Source organism: Podarcis raffonei, chromosome 15, assembly GCF_027172205.1.
Source record: "Podarcis raffonei isolate rPodRaf1 chromosome 15, rPodRaf1.pri, whole genome shotgun sequence".
In the NCBI taxonomy this organism is placed as follows: domain Eukaryota; kingdom Metazoa; phylum Chordata; class Lepidosauria; order Squamata; family Lacertidae; genus Podarcis; species Podarcis raffonei.
Window position 1 is genome coordinate 10,052,398 of NC_070616.1, and position 13,671 is coordinate 10,066,068.

General features: G+C 44.8%; 1 protein-coding gene across 4 annotated transcripts in view; it reads left to right on the forward strand.

Moving 5' to 3' along the window:
* CALN1 (calneuron 1) overlaps positions 1–12,224 on the forward strand; it is a 142,219-nt gene extending 129,995 nt beyond the window's left edge. For all 4 annotated transcript variants that reach the window (XM_053366781.1, XM_053366782.1, XM_053366783.1 and 1 more), the window contains 2 exons: positions 9,867–10,020; positions 11,238–12,224. In XM_053366781.1, coding sequence (XP_053222756.1) covers positions 9,867–10,020; positions 11,238–11,365 — 282 coding nt within the window. In that variant the 3' untranslated portion in view covers positions 11,366–12,224. The remainder of the gene's footprint in view (positions 1–9,866; positions 10,021–11,237) is intronic.
* The last annotated feature ends 1,447 nt before the right edge of the window (positions 12,225–13,671 follow it).

The following is a 13,671-nucleotide window of genomic DNA, read 5'->3' on the forward strand; positions in this document are numbered from 1 at the left end:
TTCAGGATCAAATCAGAAACCAGGATGGCTTCTGTAATTTCGGGACTGTCTCTCGAAAATCAGGACATATCTTTCTTTACAACACTCCTGTGAGGTAGGTTCAACAGAGAGGTTGCAAATGGCTCAAGGTGACTGATGTCTGTATATGAAATACAGTTTTATGTCAGGTTACATACGCTTCAGGTTACAGACTCCGCTAACCCAGAAATAGTACCTTGGATTAAGAACTTTGCTTCAGGATGAGAACAGAAATTGTGCGCCAGCGGTGCGGCGGCAGCAGGAGGCCCCATTGGCTAAAGTGGTGCCTCAGGTTAAGAACAGTTTCAGGTTAAGAACAGACCTCCGGAACGAATTAAGTACTTAACCCGAGGTACCACTGTATGTAGAATCGGATCCCCTATTTTCATCAGAGAAATGTTGGATTGCCTGCAAAATACCTGGTCAGCAAGAACAAAATGGGACATCACCGAGCCACAGTAATTATAGCAATTGTTCCTCTACATTCCAGAAGCAACTGTGTGTTTGTACATATTTTGTTTCATCTACCATAAATAGTGTGCATTTGCAATGTCCCCAAAGCCAGTGGCTTCTCTTGGGCAACACTGAACTCTCAGTTGTTGAAAAGCTTATGTTTTTGTTATATTGATTTCCAAGCTAAGTGAGTTGGCCAACTGAGGATGGGGGGAAAAAAGAGGTATTCCAGTCTAATGGGCCTGCGACCTTAAATCGCTTCAATTAATGTCTGACTGAGCATTGGAGTATGCGCTGGCTGAGACTCCCTATGGCCCTGAACATAGCCCAGCAACAAAATGTTCTGTTGGTCTGCGGCTTTGGGGATTTCGCTTGCCAATGCAAATTGCTCAGTATCTCATCCTAGGTCCCTGTGTTTGGGAAGGAAAGGTTCGTTTACAATGATATTTTTGGTCTGCTGGCTGCTTTGCTTTTGATTGCTGAATAATCTTTGCAGTCTGAAAGAGTCCTCCAGTCGTACTCCGATGAGGTTGGAGGGGACAGAGAAGATGAAATGGCTTTTCCTGCTTATGGAATTTAGGGGTGCAGATGGAGGGGAAGCTGCCTTGATATGTACATCCCCTCCTTTCTATTAGAGCAGGAAAAATGCTTGGGAGGGTAGTTTTGTTTTTTGATTGAGAGTTTCTATAGGGAATTGGGGGTAAAGGTAAAGGTACCCCTGACCATTAGGTCCAGTCATGGCCGACTCTGGGGTCGGCGCTCATCTCGCTTTATTGGCCGAGGGAGCTGGCGTACAGCTTCCAGGTCATGTGGCCAGCATGACTAAGCCGCTTCTGGTGAACCGGAGCAGTGCACAGAAATGCCGTTTACCTTCCCGCTGGAGCGGTACCTATTTATCTACTTGCACTTTGACGTGTTTTCAAACTGCTAGGTTGGCAGGAGCAGGGACCGAGCAACGGGAGCTCACCCCGTCGCGGGGATTCGAACCACCGACCTTCTGATCGGCAAGTCCTAGGCTCTGTGGTTTAACCCACAGCGCCACCCGTGTCCCAATTGGGGGTAGGGGAGTATTTAATTTATACAAAGTAAACTTACAGGTATAAGGTTGATATCTGTCTTTCAATTAAAGACAAATGTGTTGGACAATGACCAGGGGCATAGCTAGCTGCTCTGGCACCTGGAGCTGTGGGGGCAGGGCGATCCATCCATGGGGCCGCCACAGCGGTCCACCCAGGGGGGCGGCATGGTGAGCTGCCCACGGAGTCTGCCTGGCGAACGCAAGCCCCACGCTGCCGTTTTGGGCAGCATGGGGCCCTGATCCACCGCCTCACTCCCAGGAGAGACACGTGGCTCAGGCACACTGCAGGCCAGGCCCCACAGTAAGTGCTGCCCCCCGCAGTGTGCCATTTTGTCACCCCCTCAGGGATGACAGCCGGGGTGGGCTGCACCCCCTGAACCCCCCCTTCCTACTCCCCTGTCAATCACAAGCTGCGCTTTGGCTCTGTAAAAAGACAGAAGTGGCACACTTTGTTCCAGGACAGCCCACAAGCCAGTCTTGGTCTGCCAAGGAATCCAATTTAACCCGCAAGACCATTTCTCCGAAACAAACCCTGCCTGTCAGTTAGCTGCCATTACTGGGTGTTATCAGCTGATAAGCGAGCACAAAGTTTAATCCTGCTGGGTGCTGGATTGCCAGCTGATAAGTGAAGAGTTCGTTCCTGCTGACCTTGAAGCTGACCTTGTCAGGGTGTTCTCAGAACAGTGTCTGCCATTCATCAAATGCCCAGGTAAACAGGAATGTTTGAAAGCTCCTCCTGAAACTCAGTGAAAGAGACAGACACAGCTCACGGGGGGGGGGGGCATTCCACAAATGGGGAACTGCCACTGAAAAGGCACTGCTACGTTATGGGTCCATGCCAACTGGGCAGCCCCCGGTGGTGGCATCACCAACTAGGGCTCAACTCTCTATCATAGGGTATGAGATGGTTGATGTTGGACAAGGTGCTCGTTTAGGTCCTTGTGTTCCAAGCCATTTGGGGGTTTGTGTGCTAGTACTAACACCTTGATGTAGTGTAACTCTACCTGGGGACCAAATGACAAAGCGCTAATTTTAAAATAGTATATTAATAGAGTTTCAAACTATATTGAAGAAAGGGACATTATATCAGCTGTAGAACATGTGCCTTGAATGCAGAAGGTCCAAGTTTCAATACAGTGGTACCTCGGGTTAAGTACTTAATTTGTTCCAGAGGTCTGTTCTTAACCTGAAACTGTTCTTAACCTGAAGCACCACTTTAGCTAATGGGGCCTCCTGCTGCTGCCACGCCGCCGGAGCACGATTTCTGTTCTCATCCTGAAGCAAAGTTCTTAACCCGAGGTAATATTTCTGGGTTAATGGAGTCTGTAACCTGAAGCGTATGTAACCTGAAGCATATTTAATCTGAGGTACCACTGTACTTGACATCTCACACCAAAAGGATCTTGGGTAGCTGGCAAATACCTCTCCCTAAGACTTAGGTTTATCAAACATGAATCCTAATATTAATGTAAAAGTTTTGATGTCTAGGTTTTCACAGTGTTTGCGTGTGTGCAAGTGTGCAGTGCAGACTTTTGCTCCTTGTGGCAATATTTGTACATTCCAAACTCCTGCATGGCTCCCTGAACTGTTTGGACATTCTTCATCCCATCTTGGAAAGGAGGTTAGAAAACATCAGAGCAAATGCAAAACTGAGCCACCCTGAGAGTCTCAGGTCCCATTTCCACTATCAAATGAAAAGGTCTAACTCAGCTATTAGTGCTAGAAAGCAGAAAACGGTCGTCCAACCACACTGAAGCCATTTGTATGATTCATGGACATGTCCTCCCACCATAGTGAGAAACAGATGACGGTTATTATTTCTTTTTAATGTCATCTGTCACTCCCAGGAGAGAGAGAAATGAGCCTGTCTTATGCACCATTGAAGATGGCTCATATGAGAGCAGATCTTTCTGCAAGTCAACCACCAGGGGCTTGATCCATCTCTCCATTTCATGGCTAACAGTTTGCTCTCATTACAGAACTTCACCTCTTGCAGATAGGCAGGTGCTAGGACCTTCTGGTATCCCTTTAGGGCAGAAGGGATCTCTTTTGTGTTTTCCTAGGGAGGGGCAGTCCGGCTATGTATTCAGGGGGCCAACCATTTTCCCCTTGGCCAAAGTAAAAGAAGAGCAGTATTCAACCCCAAGGAATGCATTGTATGTCTTGCAACAATCATTTATTATTTCTGTGTCTTGGTTAACTTGCACAGCTTAACCATAGCAGTAAACACAGAAAACTGCCGTATACCAAGTCAGGCTGTTCGTTACTCCAGCTCAGTATTCTTGACATTGGCTGGCAGCACTTCTCCAGGGATTCAGACAATCTGAACATGTGTAGAGGGCAACCAAGATGATCAAGGGTCTGGAAACCAAGCCCTATGAGGAATGGTTGAAGGAGCTGGCTATGTTTAGCCTGGAAAAGAGGAGACTGAGAGGAGATAAGATAGCCATCTTTGTTGGAAATGTAAAGAGGTAGATGGTACATTTTATCACATGTGGTGGCAATGCAAAGTTATAAAGAATATTTTGGGAAATAATATATAATGAATTGGGAAAAAAAATGCTTAAAACAACTTTTGTTAAAAAGCCAGAAGCCTTTTTATTAGGAATAACAGGAAGGGAAATACCCCCAAATTATAAAAATCTATTTATGTATGCAGTCATGGCCGCATGAATATTGATAGCCTAATGCTGGAAAGAGGGAAAAATTCCCACAAAAAAAGATTGCCAAATTAAGTTGATGGAATATGCAGAGATGGCAAAATTAACAGGAACACTCAGAAATCAGGAGAATAACAAATTTAAAGATGAATGGGAATTTTTTATTGCATATATGTCAAAGCATTGTATACAAGTTGATACATCAGCAGGATTCTAAAAAACATTTGCAGTATTATGATGATAGATAAGAATTAGATATATACAGACAGAAAATATGACTTGGACATGCTTGAAATAACCAAAAATAATGGAAAAATGGAGATGGTAGAGGGAAGTCATGGGACTGGAAAAATCCCACATTGTGTTATTGTATTGATGTTTATTTTATATGATGTTTGTTATGGAAAAAACTAATCTTCTTTTTATAAAAAAAATAAGATAGCCATCTTCAAATATCTGAAGGGCTGTCACATGGCAAAGGGAACAAGCTTGTTTTCTCCTGCTCTAGAGGGTAAGACTCAAAGTAATGACTTCAAGTTATAAGAAAGGAGATTTGGACTAAACATCAGGAAGAACTTTCTGACAGGAAGAGCTGTTGGACAGTAAAACGGACTCGCTCAGGAGGCTGTGGAATCTCCTTCCTTGAGGGTTTTTAAGCAGAGTTTGGATGGCCATTTGTCATGGATGCTTTAGATGAGACTCCTGCATTGCAGAAGGTTGGACTAGATGGTGCTTGGGGTCCTTTCCAACTCTTCAGTTCTGTGCTTCTATACGTCTATGACTTTCCCAGTCCTACCTAAAGATTAGGGATGGGAGATGCCATGTGATAAAATTTGGGGGCATATTCTGGCATGCAGGTGTTTCCCATGAATTTCACTGGTAAATCGTGGAGGAACACAAGCATCCATGTGCATACAGGGTGGTGAAATGTGTAGTGACATCCACTGTTGTGTCGCATGCCACACCCACTGGTATGAATTAAATTTAGTGTGGCATGGTGGTATATTGATTTTTTAAACAAAAAACTAAACACAGTTCCGTAATGCAACAGGTGTAAAAGGAATATTGTTAAATGAGAGGGAAGCGCTGCCATTACAACCAGCAAAACTAACACAGCCATCCCCATTTTTGACTGCAACATTAGTGTAACGTTTAAACTCAGCTCAGCAGCATAGCTATGGTTTATTAGCTTTAGGTATGGTAAGGGGGACGTAGGTGGCACTGTGGGTTAAACCACAGAGCCTAGGGCTTGCCAATCGGAAGGTCAGGGGTTCGAATCCCCGTGACCGGGTGAGTTCCCGTTGCTCGGTCCCTGCTCCTGCCAACTTAGCAGTTCAAAAGCACATCAAAGTGCAAGTAGATAAATAGGTACCGCTGCGGCGGGAAGGTAAACGGCGTTTCCATCAGCTGGTCTGGTTCGCCAGAAGCAGCTTAGTCATGCTGGCCACATGATCCGGAATCTGTACGCCGGCTCCCTTGGCCAATAAAGCGAGATGAGCACCGCAACCCCAGAGTCGGTCATGACTGGACCTAATGGTCAGGGGTCCCTTTACCTTTAGCTTTATGGTATATAAGCTTGGTTGCTTGTTAACCATGGTTTGTGGTTGGTTTATAAACCACAGGTAATGTTAACCACAGCTTACTGCTGTGTATGAACCCACAGTCATACTGCCATTTCAAAAGAAGTATCAGACTTTCAAGGGCAAGCTATGCACTTAACGTAATGTATAGATTGCTGCTTGCAGAGTGGATGCCAGGATGTTCATCTAGTCTACAGTCAAGGTACCATCATTGAAAAGATCCTGGACCCTCTCAAGATGACCTTAAAAGCAGCCATGGCTGTTTGCTGCTTGCAGTTCTAACCAGAATATTGTTTTTCTCTTCTTACTCATGACCTGCCAATTTTCATGCCATCAGCTGCTTTACCACAGAATACTAATCACCAACTGAGGAAGGTGGGGGGGGGGGAAAGCATTTTTCTGTAAGCAAGCAAGTTGGCTTGATTCCCCCCCCCCACTGCTCCCCCCAAAAAAAACCCCCCACAACCCTGATTGTTAGGCAGTTCACTGACATGATGCTACTAAAAATAACATCAAACCGTTGCAGTGCATGGTCCATCTTTAATCCTATGTCTTCTGCGATGCTCACCTGGCTCGCCTGTTGAGTTGTAAGCAAGGTAATTTGCAGCTTCATTTTTCTCTATTGTACTTCCTTCTAGAATGAATATAAAAGCGGTGTTACTCATGACAACCACCGTTCATAAAACGGAGTTGTGGGTTATTTTAAAATCCTGTGTTTGGCTACCTCTTGTGGGTATTTCGGGAACAGCTTGCTCATTCTTATTTTTTTCTCTGAAATATGCAGCCTTCCCATAGCAGCTGCACAGTTGCAGGATTTGATCTCTACATTGCCTAGGATTGTGGGGTTTTTTTCCTCTCTCCCCAGACTGAGGATCTCTAATACTTTTGCTTAATAGAATTTATAGAAAAATGTACAACTCTTGAGGAAACCACTGCAAATTCTCAGTGGAAGGTGGTGGACGTTCCTTCATTGGAGGTTTTTAAACAGAGGTTGGGTGGCATCTGTCAGGAGTTCTTTAACTGTGATTCTTCCATTGCAAGGGGTTGGACTAAATGAACATCAGGTTACTTTCCAATTCTACAACTCTATGCTTGTACAGTGGTACCTCTGGTTGCGAATGGGATCCGTTCCGGAGGCCTGTTCGCAACATGAAAAGAGCACAACCTGAAGCGCCGTATCTGCGCAGGTGTGCTGCACGATTTGTCACTTGTGCACATGTGCAAGCTCCGAAACCCATAAGTAACCCTTCCTGGTACTTCCAGGTCACCGTGGGACGTAACCTGAAAGAACGTAACATGAAGCAAATGTAACATGAGGTACAACTGTATACAGTGGTACCTCAGGTTACATATGCTTCAGGTTACATACGCTTCAGGTTACAGACTCCGCTAACCCAGAAATAGGACCTTGGGTTAAGAACTTTGCTTCAGGATGGGAACAGAAATTGTTCTCTCACGGCACGGCGGCAGCAGGAGGCCCCATTAGCTAAAGTGGTGCTTCAGGTTAAGAACAGTTTCAGGTTAAGAACAGACCTCCAGAACAAATTAAGTACTTAACCCAAGGTACCACTGTAGTGTGCTTATAACAAAAATTGCTCAGCTCAGGATGATGCCCCTCGCAACAAAGCAGCTAGAAACTGCCATTCTGATGCGAAAATTTGACTATATATATATATATAACCCCACCAGACTGAGGTTCATAGTTGAGTGCAGAGTTAAATTATGGAACTTCCTCCCATAGGAGGCTGTATTATCACCAACTTAGATGGCATTAGTAGATAAGACAAATTTATGGATGAAAAGGCTATCTGTGGATGTTAGCCATGATGGCAATGCTCTGACCCTGTGCTTGGAGGCAGTAATGCTTCTCTATACCAATTACTTGAAAACAGCAGGAGACAAAAGATCTCTTGTGCTCAGATCCTGCTTGCAGGCTTCCCATAGGTGCATTTGGTTGGCCACTGCGAGAACAGGATGTTGGACTAGTTGGGCCATTGGCCTGATCCTGCAGGTTCTTCTTATGAATGAAAAAATTGCTCACTTTTTAGAAATGTATTTGATGATGCATACAAAAGGAAGGAGGTTCCAGGTCTGCTCCTAGACATCTCCAGCTTGGGTTGGATGAGTTGGAAACATTTCTGCTTGGGAATCTGCTAGAGATTTTGCCAGTTAAAGCAGACTTTTCTGCACTAGATAGGCTGCAAGGAGGGTTGGGGTGGATGACAGCACCCCAGTGCCACCAAACACATTCTTCATTTTAAGATTTCCCCACCTTCCACAAGCACTGTGATTAGGGGGTTCTTGGTTAAGGTGAGAACATTCTACCCTAACCCTGTGCATTATGATCAGAGTTGATACCTGCCCTGTGTTCTGCCTATGTGTTATTTTACCTGCCAGTGTGGTGTAGTGGTTAAGAGAGGTAGTCATGTAATCTGGGGAACCGGGTTTGCGTCTCCGCTCCTCCACATGCAGCTGCTGGGTGACCTTGGGCTAGTCACACTTCTTTGAAGTCTCTCAGCCCTACTCACCTCACAGAGTGTTTGTTGTGAGGGAGGAAGGGAAAGGAGATTGTTAGCCGCTTTGAGACTCCTGGAGGGGAGTGAAAGGCGGGATATCAAATCCAAACTCCTCCTCCTCCTCCTCTTCTTCTTCTTCTAATTGCAACATATTTGAGACTGTCTGTCTGGCCTTCTGAAACAATGGTTTGAGATGTAGATTGCTACAAAATAATTCAGGATAACCTGGTCCACTCTGTAGTGATTTGTAGTTGCTTGACCTGATCTGAACAGGGCATGAATCATCCCAAATTGCCCTGATTGAATTCAGGATTTGACCAAATCCTGTGCACAGCCCTATGAGACCATGAACCATTGGCATGCCTCTCTCTTGCCTGAACGGAGGGTGGAGATGGAAAGGAGCACGTGTATAAACCTTTTCCCTTTGTGCAGTAATCTACATTCCAATCATGTTAGAAGTGGGTCTTGAGACCTTCAAAATAAAATCTAAGCAGAATTGGTGAAGCAGCAAAGAATTTATTGAATAAAAAACATTCTTGCAAAAGCGGGTATCCAAAGGAGGCACTGAGCCTCTAGGGCTTGCTGATCAGAAGGTCGGCGGTTTGAATCCCCACAATGGGGTGAGCTCCTGTTGCTCGGTCCGAGCTCCTGCCAACCTAGCAGTTTGAAAGAACGCCAAAAAAAGTGCAAGTAGATAAATAGGTACCTCTCCGGCAGGAAGGTAAACGGTGTTTCCGTGCGCTGCTCCGGTTTTGGTGTTCCATTGTGCCAGAAGCGGCTTAGTCATGCTGGCCACATGACCTGGAAAAACTGTCTGCGGACAAATGTCGGCTCCCTCGGCTTGTAAAGCAAGATGAGCGCTGCAACCCCAGAGTCACCTGTGACCGGACTTAACTTTCAGGGGTCCTTTAAGCTTATATTTTCTATACCTGGAGTGCAGGTTCCCTCCCTTGTCTCACATTGGCTGGGTACTGCAAGGTTTACAGTCTATCACGACTGCCTAATTATCCTATTAACATTTCCCTTATTTGATTTCTTATTTCTATGCATTTACATAGTGGCTTAAGTGACAGATCCGCATCCTGACCACTAACAGGTGTAAGCGAGTTCTATAGCTGCTGAAGCTTACAATAAACTGTCTTTCAGCCACAAACTGTCCCATTTATGAGCATTCTAACCACAAGCCATCAATATCTGAGTCGATCTGGACTGCTGACACTTGTCTACTTATTGCAACCACGTTCTGACTACAAGCTCTAAATATCTCCAGTTGCCTGGACTTCTGACAGTTGACCAACTGTTACATGTGAAAAATCAACATCCTCATTCCTCACAGTCATCAGAAAGTTGAGAGTCACATTCTTTATGCCACCAATGTTTGCCTGTTGCCTGCCTGTTATTGGCACGTAACTCCAGGAAGCCTGGCCACAAGATAATGTGGCCCTCAAACTTTGGCATGGTTTTTTTTTGGGGGGGGGGTAGTTATTCTGATTCAAATGTGAAAGGTAATGTGTAGTGTGTGAACGACAATTCAAACTAAGTTCTCATTGACTTCCCACAGTTTGACATGCAGCGGATAACTCTGGAGGAGCTGAAACATATACTGTACCATGCGTTCCAGGACCACTTAACAATGAAAGATATTGAAAACATCATAATCAACGAGGAAGAGAGCTTAAATGAGAACTCTGGCAACTGTCAAACAGAATTTGAAGGTGAGGTTCTCTTGCATATCTCAGGCAGAACAGTTTGTTCAGATCACTCACCAAGACAACTTAAGTCAACTGTGTGGCAGTCTAAGGCATTCTTGCATAGAGACATGCCCATCTACTGCCCCAGAAAAACCAGGACATCCTGTTTCCCCCCACAAGAGCATGGCAGCCATTTTAGGCGACTTGCTCTTGTATGATTTCGGACCAAGATCTCACACTGCAATCTCGAGTTGAATTTTGGGTACACAATTTCACATGGGTCATGTGCTGGAGCGCCGACCCGGAAGGCGTCTTTCCAGATTTGGGCCACATTGTATTGGAGGGTACATAGAGATGCACCCATATTTCAGATTCTAAATTTCCAGGCTTTGTTTCTGAAGTGAAGGTCCTGGACCCACATGGTTAAATGCTTTGCAATTATGGGTTGCATCCAATCCTAGTCATACTCAGAGTGGGCCCATTGAAAGCAATGGACATGACTGCTACTGTAGGTCCATTAATTTAAGTGGGCCTACTCTGGGTTGTATCCAACTCAATTCCAATCAAAGTAATTAAAATGGACGGCTGGGCTACATTTTGTATGCTGCGTAATGTGTATCAATAATGATCAAATTGATAAGTACCATACTTTTCCTTGTATTGGACGAGGTTTTTTGAATCTCACATCTAAAAACTGGGGTCGTCCAATACACAAATAGTGGCATGGGGAGAGAAGCAGCCTGTCCGGTTGGCGGGTGCATGGCTTCCCCCAATGCCGCAGTGAGCAAGGAGCGATCTGGGGACCCTGGCTGGGGGCGCAAAGCTTCTCCCGATGCCACTGTGCTCAGGGAGCAATCTGGGAACTCTGGCTGGTGGCACACAGCTTCCCCTGATGCTGCAGCAAGCGGGGAGTGATATGGGGTGCTGACTGGCAGGAGTGCAACTTCCCCCATTCCCTCGATCATTTCCTGAACGCTGCGGCATCAGGGGAAGTTGCCCTCTAACCATCCAGCCGATGCCGCTACGCAAAGGAAATGATCTAGGGGGTGTTTCCTGCCTACAGCTTCGTGGGTGGAGAGGCTCAACAACTTTGGGCCATCTCCCCTCATTTTCTTAAAATTGAGTCCCCCAAAATAGGGGGGGGTGGGTCTTATACATGGGGACGTCTTATAGACGGAAAAATACAGTAACTTTAAAACAAAAAGGTCATTATGCTCTCTCTCTCTCTCTTTCTCTCCTAGTGCATTCTCAAAAACAAAACCGACAGACTTGTGTACGGAAAAGCTTAATATGCGCTTTTGCTATGGCCTTTATTATCAGTGTCATGTTGATTGCAGCCAACCAGATCCTCCGAAGTGGCATGGAGTAGCCATATAACACTGTGAAACAAAAAAACGATCCACGCATGCGCATGCTGTCCGGTGAACTTTCTCCCTGATCAACTTTAAAAACAAATGGGAAAAAAGGAGGAGAGATCGCATGGGTGACGGAATGGCGGATGGATAAGGACAGACGGTTCGATAGAGAACCCCAGGCCAGCAGCGTACCTGTAAATCAACTATATCCTCTTGGCAGGGACATAAAAGGGCTGTCTTAATGCTTTAATGGTTTTTGTTTCCTAACGCAATAAAAAACAACCCAGAAGAGCCCTGAATTTTTATTTTTGATTTTTTGGCGTGGTGGCAGGAGATCGGAATGAGGATTCACATTCACCCAGCGGTATTTTGTGGCCACCCAGAAAATGCGACACCAACTGGAGACAGTTTTGCCGCTAGCTATCTTACAGAAACTCTGAAGCATATCTATATCTATATCTATATATTTCTAATGGTTCAGCTTTCCCAGGAAATTGAAATCTATACCACCATAGTAAGCTTAAAAACCATCCATTTTTGCTTATCTTCGTCTGACTTCAATGGTTCTGTTTAACCCCACTGGCATTGCGGGGGATTGTACAGGGACAATCAAATGCATAATTAACAAATTATGCAGTCCGGAGGATTTTGTTCATTTGTTAAATATAAGACCGTGGCCCACCACCATTTTGCTTCTTTTTAAAATTATTATTGCACTCCCTGTGTCCACTGCCCTTTTTTTTTCCATCAGGGTTTTTTTTAAATCAGATGCAGCACCCTGGAGATTTAAGGCCAATGCAAAGTCTTCCTACCACATTTTGAAACAGTGCTGTGATAGGCGCCTACTTCATAAATGGCTTCATATTTAATGTACAGTCAGTCTGTTGACCTTCCTCTAGTCCGTCTTATTCAAATGTTTCTGAACCTAGTCACCATTTGCTCCCGTTTTACAATGCCAATCCATAACTAGAGGAAATAAATTTTAAAAAAATATAGAGAGAATAACAAATGATTTGGGGAGCGCAATAGCAGGCTCTTTAGGGCCTAAAGCCCCATAATGGTTTGTCAGGGGGTTTATTGATCAGAACCTGGTAGTCTGATATATGACAGTCCAGCATCCTGTTCTCTCAGGGGCTGGCTAGATGCTTGTGAGAAATCTGAAAGCAGGACATGAGTGCCACACATCTCTGTCCACCTGCGTTTTCCAGCAACTGGTATTCAGTAGCACAATCTCAATGGCAGTGGCATAGCCATCATGGCTGGAAGCCAAAATCCATGGAGCGAGAGGGCTAGAGATGGCCACCAGCCATGATGGCTGTGCCCTGCCTCTACTGTCAGGGAAACTATGGCTCTGAATATCAGTTGTTGGAAACCACAAGAAGGGAGAGTACTCTTTTGCTTGGGTCCTACCTGAGGGATTCCCACCGGCACCTGGTAGGACACTGTGAGAGCAAGATGCCAGACTGGATGGACTGTGGGCCTGATCCAGCAAGGTTTTCTTATGTTCTTCTGAACCATGCCAGGAGCTGAATGAACCCATTGACAGGAGCAACTTTCATTTCTGCAGAACAGGTATTGCTCAAAAGTGGTGACAAAGATGGAGTTTCAAACAACTTCTGATACCTAGGTGTCTGTTGAGGAGTTCCCAACTTAAAGCTACAGTGATATACCAGGTTTATTGGGAGTAAGCCTGACTGAAAGATTTCAGTCGTCTTCTTTTTTTACTTAGCATCCCCAATAAAAACATAAAAACTATTAGGTATATATATAAAAATGTAAACATATGGATATTATACAACTAATTATACTTATATTGACAAAATGCCTCCTTTTCAGGCAGTCAATGCACCTGTGCAAATGTAGCCATTTAAGGCATGGTATAAATGGCTAAAACATACCCACACACATTGGTATTATTCAATCATAGTAGCAAATGGGAATGGTTTTATAGCTGTCAAAAGGTTTCTTCCAAAGTCTGGTTTATAAGGAGATGTCCACTCAATAGGATAATACTGTTTTGTACATCTGGAAATGAAGCCCATTGTAGATGTACATTTCCTTTTGAGAAGCTGCAGTCGTAGCCAATGAGTTTTGCCCAGCTGTTCAGTTCAGTAGTCTGAAACCCATTGACCTGGGAGTAAGTCTAGCTAGTTTCCAAAATCCATGGAGGGAGAGGCCTAGAGTTGGCCACCAGCCATGATGGCTGTGCCCTGCCTCTACTGTCAGGGAAACTATGGTTTTAAGGAGCAAAATTATTAGCAACAGTAGAAAGAAATGTGTGTGAATGACCCTCCTCCACATTGGCCATAGTTTTGTCCTC